Below are 11,962 nucleotides of genomic sequence, written 5' to 3'. Positions count from 1 at the left end.
TGCTTGATATCATCACTTTCCTGACAGTGTACTGGTGTACTGGAGGTCTTATCCACCGCAACAAAACCAGTAGAGAGAGAGAGAGAGGTGATAGATGATAGATAGATAGATAGATAGATAGATAGATAGATAGATATAAAAGAAACATAAAAGATATGAGGATGGAAAAGAAAAAATCAAAACTTCCATTAGTCACAGATAATATGAACGTATATGGAAAAAACCTAAAAAATCTACATAAATTATTCAAGTGAATAAGTTTAGCAAAATTGTTAGATTTCTTCCAAAGTCTTCTAACTTTGTTCTTTTTCAAAATTGTTTTGGCCATTCTGGGCTCCTTGCATTTCCATATGGATTTTAGTATCAGCTTGTCACTTTCTTGCTTATTTCTATAGACTAGCAATGAACATTGTAGAAAATCTTTATAAATAAATGAGTAATCCACGTCCATGGATTAGGAAACTAAATACTATAAAGACATCATTTCTCTCCAAATGTAACTCTAAAGTTGATGTGATCCCCATCAACATACCAATAGGATTTTTGTAGAGATCTACCTGCTGATTCTAAAATTTACATAATATTGTCAAGTGCCAAGAATACTCAAGACCTCCTTCAAGAACAGGTGGCGGGACAGGCTCTACTGAGCATCAACACGTCATAAGAAGCCACGATGGCCAAGACAAGTGCCGGGAAACTAATCAAACAGAAGAGGGTGTGCAAAACAGACCTAAAAACATTTATGACAAAGAATGCAGAGCGAACCCTTACATCTCGATAATTAAAAGTCAACCCAATTTTAAAAATGGGCGAAGGATCTGAACACACATTTCTCAAGAGAAGATACACAAACAGCCAATATGCACACGAAGCCATAGGGAGATGCAAATCGAAATCACAGTGAGACACCTTTTCGCACTTACCAGACGGTTGTAGCCAGAAGGACAAACGCCGGCCTCCGCGTGGCAGAACTGGACCCTCCATACGGTGCCGCGACAATGCAAAATGGCTCAGCCGCTTCAGAAAGTAGTCTGGTCGTCCTTCAAGAGGTGGCTCTCAGTAGTTACCTACGACCCATCAGTGCCACTCTGAGGTCTGCACCCAAAAGAAATGAAAATAACTTTCAGCTAAAAACTGGCACATGAAAACCCAGAGCAGAATATTGCTAGTAGCACAAAAAGTGGCAACGACCCAAATGTGCACCAGTAAGTGAACGGGGTACGTAACAGTGGTCTATCCAAACAATGGGATATTATCTCCCAGTGGAAAGGAACGACGGACGGAGATCACGCCACAACATGAACGAACCTGGAAAAGCCTAAGGGAAGAGAAAAAAAGCCAGGCACAAAGGACTGCCTGGTGCATGATTCTATTGGCAGGAAATGTCCGGAACCGGCTGCGGAAGGATGGGGGGCGGAAGGCTGGGGGCGCGGCGGCGGAGGAGGCTGAGGCTAATGGTACAGAGTTACTTTTTGGAGAGGTGAAAATGTTCTAAAACTGGTGGTGGTGACAGTTGTACATCCCTGTGACGGTTGTGCACACACTAAGAACCATTGGACTGTGCGCTTGAAATAGGTGAATTGTAATGATTCCTGCACAGCATCTCAAAAAAAGCGATTATTTAAAAAAAAAAAAAAAAAGACGAGCTGAGGATTCCGACTGCAGATACGCATCAGGAAAAGTGGATAACACGCTTTCCAAATCTGTAACGAGTTTACGGTGGTAACGTGGCCCTCACAATGCGCTACTGGGCCAAGAATTTATATTTTTACTTTAAACCTAAACACAACCTTTCACCGTGTTGTTCCCCCTCCGGCCCTTTGCGGCTCTGCTGCTGGGCTCCCCCTTTTCCTTCGGTCCCCTCCGGCCTCCAGGGAGAGCTTGGGTCCCAGGGCCCCCCCCCCCCCCCCCCCCCCCCCGAGGGCGCGGGGCTCCGTCGACGGGGCGGGCCCGGGGGCGGCCGCTGTGACCTCGGGGCGTGTGCAAACACCGCCCTCCGCGGCCACCGATAGGTCCCACCCCACCTTGGCGACCTGCGGGGCGGGGGCGGGGAGAGGCGGCGCAGGAGGCCGCGCGCGCGGCCGGCAGGCTCCGAGGAGGCTCCGGGAGGCCGGGGGAGGCCGGACAGGCGCGGGGCGGGACGGGCGCGGGATGTGGGCGCCGGGGGGCCCGCCGGGGCCCGCGGGCTGGGACCGCCGCAGGGTGGGCGCCCGGCTGCGCGCGGCGCTCGCGGGGCTGCACGAGCTGCAGGGGCTGCGCGACACGCAGCAGGCGCGCGTGCGGGGCGCCCTGGCCCTGCACCCCCCGGCCGGGCCCGCGCGCCCCGAGCACCCCCGCGGCCCCCGCGCGCGCGAGCTGCGGCTGGAGGCGGCGCTGGCGGCGCTGCAGGAGCAGCTGGTAAGGAGCGCGGGGCCCCGGGGCGGCTGGGGCGCGCGCGGCGGCGGGGGGCCGTGCCACCTGGTGGGGGAGCGCGGCGGGTAAGGGCCGTGCGACTGGGCGAAGGGCGCCCTTTGGGACCCCGGGGGACTGCGCTCGGTTCCAAATGACGCAGCCAAGCACCGGGATGAGGAGCCCGATTGTGAAAGGCGCCCTCGGCTGCGCCCGGGCTCTGCCTCCTTCCCCGCGCGGACGGACTCTGAGCGCGCATTGCTGTTTGTTTCACTTCCAGTGCTGCTCTGGCGAGAACGCCTGAGGTCGGTTTCCCTTGGCGGCGGGGGCTACGTGGGGTCAGACCCCGGATACCAGGCGTCCCTGCTGCGTAGGTTCAGGGACGACATAGCCCGCGTGCCGAGCGCACCCCAAATTGTCCCCGCATTGTGCTCAGGTTAAATGGGATCGCGTCGTTGAAAGAACACGTTGAGGAAAAAGCTTGTATCCCATGAAAGCGTCAACTTTAAATTGCAACCTGACCTGTGAAATGGGGCGTGTTCTCTGCAGCCCTGAGGCCGTAGGTAGAACCGGGGACCCTCTTAGGATTGCTTGGCCTTTGTGTCTTCTCCTTGGCCCCCTCCAAGTGCCAGCTCCTTTTTACAGGACTGAAGACACTCGTCCAGGTTTCAGTCCGCTGTATGCTTTCACTTCGTCCCCTGGAAACAACTCGGAATTTTTCCAGTATTGCAGTATTTTTTTTTTTTAAAGGAAAAACAGAAAGGCTGTATAGAAAAATTCCTATCTGATGGGAGTTAATTCCAGGACTCTTAAGTGGAATTTTCTTTTTTTTATAATTAGAAATTCAAATCTGTTCTGTGTAAAAGCTGCTTCCTTAACAAAGCAGCCTGGAAGGATCTGCACCCTCACTGTCAGCTTAGCTCAGGCAGGTGACGGACTTGTTAACCGTTCCTGGACTCAAGAATCCGGAAGTGCAGTGTCCTGAGATGCCTGCCAGGACTCCGGTGGGTGGGTCGGGGGTCGGTCGTCTTCCCGAATTGCAGATTGCAAAACCGAGGTGGCAAGATCGGAAAATCCAGAGCCTGCCTTTGCAGACCGGCCTCTGCCTCCGGAGCTGCGGCGGCACAGAGGGCAGGGGTGGGCTCTCGGGGCGGCCTGCTCTCCCGTGGCGCCCGCCGCGCTCGGCAAGCCGGTGGTCCCCGTGACCCGGAGCTCGGCGCACCGCGGCCACGGACGTGCAGGACAGCGTGCTGGAGTGTGGACCTGCTCCTCACTGTCGGAGGGCAGCTGATGGTTAAGTAACACGCAGATCAGCCTTGTGAGTCGTCAGCCTCCAGTTTCCAGTGCCCTTTGGAAACGATCAAACAGGGCTGGGGTTTTTGTTTAATTTTCTTTTCTAACGTGGCCGCCAGAAGGAACACGCGGACTTTGTCTTCAGACGGTGCTTGGCATGGATTGCGTGATCAAAAGAGAAGAGGAATTGCTTTTGTGTGACATCAGCTCGGGGCTTAACGCTTTCACATCTTTCTCGCAGGGAAAAAGGTAGGAGTATCACCAGTGCCGTGATCAGAAGCCTGTTGTGCACGGCGCAGTTGCAGGGAGACCTCACAGCTGGGGGCCAGGCCCACCCGGCGTGGACCGCGCGTCACCGTGCAGGCATGAACGCAGGGAGGACGTTTATCTGACCCTCGGCGGTCTCGTCCAGCAGGGGTTCCCCAGGAAGCGCTGCTCGGGATTTGAACTGCCATTAGGAACCCGGCAGGCCTGGCACGTTAACGCTTGCCAAAATGGCTGTACCTTTTGAATTGCGGCATCTAAAGTCTCCAAAGAGCGCGTGGTAGGTGCCTCGTGGTACTTGGGGAGCAAATAAAGGAACAACTTCTGTTGCTCTAACAGAAGAGAACACTTACCGTCCCCTCGTCTGCGTCTCTGATGCCCCGTGACCTCCGGTACTCCGCGGCCAGGCCTGTGCTCATCTGTTCATATGTTCAGGGAGATTCCTCGTTCCCTGAGAAGTGGCTGCTGTCCCCGTCTCCGCAGGGGTTAGGTGCCCCGCAGCGCCCACAGGGACGGGGATGCCCCAGGGGAGGCTGGGAGCTCCAGCTGCCACCAGGAGGCGCTCCGGAGTCCGTGGGAGAGGTGCCCTCCGGTGGAAGCTGAAGAAAGGGTTCTGAGGACCCTGCGGTGAAATCTTTTCCGGAAGAATTTCCCAGTAGTTGACTTGGCTGGTCGTGACTTGTCCTAACAGAGGCAGCGTGCGATGATCCCTTTTCACTGGCGGGTTCTGGCGTTAGATATACCGCGGGAGCGCGCTGACTCTGCAGCTGTAAACACGATGTCTGGGATGTTCCCTGGACCCGCCATGCCTGCTTCATGCACTCACAGGGAAATGAACTTGCTCAAGGTCGCCGGTGAGGGCGGGGCATCCACAGGACCGTGCGCGGCTTCCGTCTCTTATCCGTGAGGCTGATGTGTGTGTGACCCTGGAGCCTCTGCTGTTGATCGACGGACCTCTTTTCAAGCTGGGTAGTGACGCGTCCCTGCCCACGGGGTGCGTGTGCTAGCCACGGAATTCCCGTGTGAAATCTTTCCTTTGCGCAGGCTCAGCTTTCAAGGAGAGAATAAAGGGGTTCTAGAGGCCATCGCTTGTCCTGCACTTGAGGGCAGATCTCAGTTTTTACCCTTTGAATCTGCCTTAAAGGTTTGAGGAGACAACAGTGCTGAGTTGCGGATGGCAGGCAGGAGAAACAGGTGGGAACCAGGCCGTTCTCCCGCGGTTCACAAAGCAAGCGTTTCAAAGGAAGGGATGACCCGAATATTTGTTTTTAATGGCGTTCCCTGGATGCAGTTGCCAGACTCTCTCATGGTCACAGGAAGCCTTGGCGGGAGGCTTGTCAAGATGCAGGTGCCCGGGTGTGGCCGAGAGTCTCAGGTGAGGGGGGTGGGGGGATCCCAGGAACCTGCACTGATGCCCAGGTGATCCCCGTGCCCGGGGAACCGTGGCTGTGCTGTCCCCACCCCAGGCCCCCTTACGCAGCTCTGGGGGACTCTGACACCATGCTCCGCCCTGATGGTGGGCCCGAATGCTGGGGACAGGGCTGGGGAGGACGTGACCCCAGCGACTTGCGGGCTGCTCCGAAGAGAATCCACGTGACTGCCACGGTCACGTTCACCCAGCGAGTTTGGAATGATGTTTTCCCTGTGGAAATACACGGGTGGAGACACTCTGGATTATGCTTTATCCTGGTCTCAGAAGGGACTTTTGACTCTTTGCACAAAGTTAGATGCCGAGTAGGAGTTAATGAAAAGCTGAGACATAAAAACCCCAAGTGAGGGAGGGACGGGGGACGGGTTAAGGAGGACGGTGTAAATCCAGAATGGTGAAGCCCTGTAGACGTGCAGGGCCCTGAGGATGCGGTAAGTCATCTGTGAATCCCCGGGACCCTGTGTGTCCGTGGCCTCTCGGCATTAATCAGAAACCACCCACTGAAGGCCTGGTTGGCCAGACATTAATCACAAAGCAGTGAATCTCAGCACAAGCACACAGGGGGGACTTTTTTCTGTTCGGAAAGGGGTTCAGAGAGGGAGGAAGAAAGCCAACTGGGGCGTCCAGGGTGATCTCCTCCTTCAGAAGGATGAGAGCACGGTGATTTGGAAGAGAAGAGGTCAGGTCGATGCTGGTAAGCGTTGAGGTATGACCTGACAGGGCGACGTGGTTGATTTCCCGTTGCCACTGACAGGAAAAGAAAAGTCATTTGCAGTAAAAATCTACACTAGCCCCTTTGCCCGATCTAGTATTCTTTACGTGAGAAGCCCATCTTTGCCTGGCTCTCTCTGCGACTGACGTTCACCTGCGTAATGTTTCCCTTTGGAAAAATAATCAAGGTAAGAAGCCAGGATGTTTAGGCTAGACTGGATGGTTCTGGGATTATCACATTTTTGTTAAATTCAAGTCTGGTCTTTGCCGTGTTGTCTGACCGTGTTGCGGCTGTGAGACTCTTGCTGTAACACTTGGAGCTCGTTCTGAGAGCCCTGGTTTGGGTCCTGGTGGAAAGGGGCGCTCAGCACGGTGGCTCAGGACGCACCGGGGGCAGCATCAGGCCCTGGGCTTCTCACCCACTTAACCTCCCGGGGGCTGGGATTTGAACACTCTGTGCCCACGTGATTCCCTCGTCGGAAGCGCACATTACTGCTGCCTGCCTCTCCCTTGGACTGAGTTCTCACGGTATTGGGATTGCTGGAATAATTCATTCCCCTGAGTCCCGTAATTGGGGGCTCAGGGGAATTGTTCACTTTCTGTATAAAAGTCTGAAGCACAATCATTTTCTCAAACAGGGCGAACCACGTAATTACATTCATTAACTATTTGCCTTAAACTTCATTGTTGACGAAAACAAGAAATCGGCACAGCAGACCTTGAGAGCGGTGTTGTTTTATAATCGAAAGAAGGAAATCCGCGTTGGTTAAACGGTCAGTGCTCTGGGTGTCCCGCACGTACGTTATCTACGTGTGCGAACATGTGTGAGTACGGACTATGAGTATTAACCACGTACACGTGTTACACGGGTGTTACATAAATACACACACACAGGTGTGTGGCTGACGCTCATAATAACCCATTTTACGGCTGGGGAAGCTGAGGCCTGGAGGGGAGAGAGCCTCTGAAGGCAGGGCTAAGATGTGAGCCTCTAAACCAAGAAGATTTCAGGCAGATCTTGAGGCTCATTGAGTGCAGGCACTGTCCTCTCCCGCCGTGCCTCTGTCCCTGTCCCTGAGGCTCCGTGAAGCCTGGAAGAACCTGTAAAATGGGGTGTGGGACACATGCGGAAGGGGGACTTTTTCTCTCCGGGGGGGCTTCCTGTCAGTTTCAAAAGTGAGAAGGTCACCCAGGGTCTGCTGAGTAAACGAATACGGCACTGTGGGCACCAGACTCCAGGTCTGTTACCCGTGAGCATGAGGAGGTAGCTTCTTGCGTAAAACTGAGGACAGCAGCACACGTATCCGTGGCGCGTGCCGGGTGCCGCTTTTTAAAAAAATTTTTAACGTTTATTTGAGAGACACAGAGAGAGCGCGTGCGTGCGTGGGGGGAGGGGCAGGGAGAGAGGGAGACACAGAATCCGAAGCAGGCTCCGAGCTGTCGGCACAGAGCCCCACGCGGGGCTCGAACCCACGAACCGCGAGATCGTGACCTGAGCCCAAGTCCTGGAGGCTCAACTGACTGAGCCACCCGGGCGCCCCAGGTGTGGTTTCGGATCCTGACTTTATGCGCATAGACTGTATCAGTCTGTCCTTACAAAGAAATGCCTGACTGGGAACTGCCGATTTTTTTAAGCCTGCCGTTGAAGGGGGACAGAGGTGTGAAGAGGGAAGGGTCGTGGACATTTTCCTCCGGTGGCCAGAGAGCAGGGGACTGGCTCCGAGGGAGCGGTGTAAGCCGTATGCCCAGTGCAGACGTCATGTGCGTGGGGCACCGCGCTCGGCTTCTGTACTCGAGACGGTTTTCTCTCCCATGCTGTCCCTTCGCAGGCCCGTCTAAGACGCCAGGACGTCGGCCTAAAACCCCAGCTGGAGCAGCTGGACGTGTGCAGACCCTGCGGCGAGGCGGCCGACAGTGACAGCAGGCCCAGCTCAGGTAGCCCGCGTGCCCCCTTTCCGTCACCCCTCCTGGGCCCCGCCTGTGTCCTCAGCCCGCCCCCGACGGCACGGCGCCCGAGCCGGGGGGCCCCGTTACCGAGGGCTCTTGAAGACGCCACCCTTCTCTCCTGGCACCTAAATGTGCTTCGGAACCCGGGAGAGTGTGCACGTGTGTGTTCACGGAGAGAGGGCCTAGCACGGGAAGCGCTGCTTCTGATGGAGGAAGGCTCACCAGCCTCTCGCCTCTCCGGGCGGAGACGATTCGGGGTCTGCTCGGGCTGGGCTCACGGGAGGTGGCGAAGAGCCGTTCCATCCGGCTCAAGCCTGTGTAACCGGTCACAGATGACGAGGAGCTGCCCGTGTCCCTTACTGTGAAGCTGCAGGGAAGTCGTTCCGGAGCCATTGTCCAGGGCACGTAATCCCATCTGTCCAGACGCTGGCTCGAGTGGCAAACCCAGGGGACCACGCCCAGCACTGGATGCCGTCTCTTCCTGTTGTAAACTTGCACAACCACGGCCTGGCCTGGGTGTGCGGTGTGTTCGGCAGGTCCGGGCTGGGGGGGCCCCCGGTGGCCCCCTCTGATTGCCACCTGGGTGGACCCCACAGCACGGGGGAGGGAGGGAGAAGGATGCCAGAGGCCTGCCCCGCAGGGGCCGGAGGTTAACGGTCACACGGAACAGCCACTCGCCGAGGAGGGGGGCGAGTGGTGGGGCGTGGGGGGCTCCCACTGGCCTGCTCGTGGGGCGACAGTGGACAGTCATGGGGAGCACTCCCGGGCATTCAGGAGTCCCCGGCCACCTTCCCCAGGTGCCTGCCTTGACAAGATCCCAAAGCCCCCCCAACACAGGGGCATCCTCGGGCAGGAAAGGGGCCGCTGCCCGGGGGAGGGCTGACCGCCTCCATCCACCCTGTCTAGGCTTCTACGAGCTGAGTGATGGTGGTTCCTGCTCCCTGTCGGCCTCCCGCACGTCCGTGAGCAGCGACCGCGTGTACTCCTTGGGCACTTTGCTGCCAGCTGACCCCACGGCCAGGCCCCGGTCAGCTGACGACACCACCGTGCATGGAGCCCCCCTGCCCACCTGTAGACCGCAGGCCACCGAGGAGGGGGAGTGCAGGCCCAGGCCGGTGTCTACAGGTAAAGGAGAGCCAGGAAGGCGGGAGGCCCCACTGCGGGGGGGGGGGGGGGGGGCAGGGGGGCGGGGGAGGGGGCGGCTGTTGCATCACTGAGCACTGAGCCGGAGCCCCGTCCGCGTCTGGCGCTGGGCTCATCCCACAGGTGCCCCTCCGAAGTTTCTGGGGGCTTTTCTTGGTGTTTCAATAGACAGGAATCAAGGGCCCACTTCCGTTCATTACAGCAAGGCTGGCGTGACCAAAAGCGTTCTTTCTTATTACTTATGTGGACATCAGAAAGTTACTGTAAAAGTCCTTCCGGAACCTCACACAGCCTGACGGTGCGTCTCCGTAACTGGAGGGGGCTCAGGACCCAGAGCGACGCGGAGAGCGTTCATTTCCCACGTGGATGCCTCCCTCGCCCAGGCTCAAGGGAGAGTCTCCGTTTTCCTTCGGTCCGTCCCGAAAAGAAAAGGCTTCATCTTTGGGCCTTGTTAGCTTTGTAGGAGCAGACCCGGCCTAGCCGTGCCCGGTGGTCCTGGTGGACCTTTCCACGGTCTCCTCTCCGTCAGCGCCTATTTGGGGGGGGGTGGTCCGGAGCCCCCCGCGCGGTCATAGGCGCCCGTCTCTCTGGGCACCTGCAGACGCGGGGTGAAGGCTGAGTGCGGGCTCTGCCGTGCACCTGCGACGTGCACCTGCCGTGCACCTGCCGTGCACCTGCTGTGCACCTGCGACGGGGAGGCCCTGGGAAGGGGGCGGAGCTAGCGGCCGGGGAGACCCTTCCCCAGGCCCACAGGGGGCACTGCGCCGGCCTGCCTCCTGCCGGGCAGGAAGTGACACTGGGGCTGTGCTGGGTTCTCCCCGATTCACCTGTGTGCTCGTCCTTCTCATTCCCAGGTGATCTCGAAAGAGTCCTGCCGTCTGCGGTGGTGCCCCAGAAAGCCAGCACAGACCCCACATCCGCGACCCTCCTCTGCCACGGGATGGGGCTGCCAGCCCACGGGCCGGACCCCAAGTACCGGCGTGACCTGGTGTCCATGGGGGGCAGGGAGGTGTACCCGTACCCCAGCCCCCTGCACGCTGTAGCTCTGCAGAGCCCACTCTTCGCTCTGCCCAGGGACGCCCTGCACGCCGACTCCCAGCCGCCCCCTAGGAAGCCCCCTCCCGGCCCCACAGGCCCGTCGATCCCGACAAGACCTGTCCTTGAGGCCGGCCCCGCTGCAGCCTATATAGACAGGCTACTGAGGCTGCGGGCCCGAGGGACCCCCGCGAGGAGCAGTGTGGGTGAGCAGGGGCCCCCATCCCCGCAGGCACTTGGTGGCCAGAGAGCAGACGGTCCAGACGGCCTAGAGAAGCTGGTGTGCACCCCCGGGAGAGCAGGAGCGGGCAGGCTGGCCCAGAGAGGGGACGCCAGCAGGGACCGCCTCGAGCAGCAGGGTGTGGGCACCCCGCGCCCCAGCAGCCTTCCAAAGGGGGGACCCAAGCCCTCCAGTGGCTGCGTCCGTGGGGACACCGTGCTGGGCTCCCCTCCGCGGAGGTGTGGGCGTGCCCAGGTGGCCGCCAGCAGTCAGGAGAGGACAGTCCTGTCGCCTGCCAGGAAGGCAGGAGGAGAGAGCCCCGCTCTGGCCCCCGAGGGGTGTGGCCGCCCCCCATTTGCTGTCAGCGGAGCTGCTCTCTCGGGGCTAAAAGCGGGCGCCCCCAGGACAAAGGCTGTGAAGATCAGGAGAGGGGCCAGTGACAAGGTCCTGAGGTTTGGGGGGCAACCGCCAGCGGGGGGTGCCCTCGCCACCCCCCAGCTGCCTCCCGAGTGGGGGGCCGGTCTCAGGAGGAGGCCCATGCCGGCCGGGGGTGGCGCCCAGCCGGTCCTGCTCCGAGCCCAGACTCTACCCCGTGCCCTTCCTGGTGCCCCTGCTGGTGGCCCGACGGGAGGCCCGCGGGGGCCCCGCGCTGGCCTTGTTCCCCTCGGAAGCGGCTGCTGTGGCGGCCGGGGGGGAGGCACAGAAACAGCGCCGGTGGCTGTCCTCCGTGGAGGTCTCTGGCGGCCTGGGGCCCCACAGGCCGGCAGTGAGCAGAGGGGGCGGGCAGCGGCCCGTGTGCGTCCGGGCCAGGCCCAGGCTGCCCCCCGGGGCCCCCCGCGCCAGGAGCGAGTCAGAGGGCTCCGAGCACTCTGCCGAGGGTGCCTCCCTGCCTCCGTCCGCTGCCACCGAGACCAGCGAGGACGACAGGGCCAGCGACCACACTGCCAGCTGCTTTGGGGACAAGGAGTCCAGCAGCAGTGACTCAGAAGGCGGGGCCTGGCCTGGGGCGCGTCCCCCACAGCTCCCGCGGGCCCCAGCCGCCCGCAGGCCGCCCCTGCCCCCCGTGCCCAAAGTGTGCCGGATCAAGGCCTCCAAGGCCCTGAAGAGAAAGATCCGGAGGTTCCAGCCGGCGGCACTGAGGGTCATGACCATGGTGTGAGGCCCGCGGGAGACGGCCCGGGGCGTCCCCGCCCGCGCCAGGGAAGCCGTCCTGAGGAACCGCGATGACAGCACGCGACCAGCCCCAACAGGTGGACGGCCGACCAGAACTTGGGAAAAACCATGAGAAAACTAGCCAAAGCGTCTGTGGGTTTGTGGACATTCATGTAACAGGCAGCTAGTTTCAGGATGTGGTTTAGAGATAAACATTTTAAAAAGCAACTGGCGTTTTTTTTTTATTTTAATGTTTATTTAGTTAAAGTCGACCAGCGTGTGCGTGCGAGCAGGGGAGGGGCAGAGACAGAGGGGGACAGTGGAGCGCACGCCGGCTCTGTGCTGACAGAGCCTGACAGGGGGCTTGAACTCACGACCGT

At 59.1% G+C, this 11,962-nt stretch overlaps 1 protein-coding gene across 1 annotated transcript; it reads left to right on the top strand.

Annotated features, from left to right (window-relative positions):
- Window positions 1-2,151: 2,151 nt before the first annotated feature.
- Window positions 2,152-11,672, top strand: DACT2 (dishevelled binding antagonist of beta catenin 2). The gene is given in 5 exon segments (XM_047093128.1): window positions 2,152-2,397; window positions 7,915-8,020; window positions 8,939-9,157; window positions 10,030-10,976; window positions 10,978-11,672. Coding segments are annotated over 5 exon segments (2,130 nt in total). The 3' UTR covers window positions 11,590-11,672.
- The last annotated feature ends 290 nt before the right edge of the window (window positions 11,673-11,962 follow it).

This window comes from Lynx rufus, unplaced genomic scaffold, assembly GCF_022079265.1.
Source record: "Lynx rufus isolate CCGP_SWC_20201006 ecotype Redwood Valley unplaced genomic scaffold, mLynRuf1.p SCAF_32, whole genome shotgun sequence".
Taxonomy (NCBI): Eukaryota; Metazoa; Chordata; class Mammalia; order Carnivora; family Felidae; genus Lynx; species Lynx rufus.
This window is presented reverse-complemented; position numbering and strand designations above follow the sequence as displayed.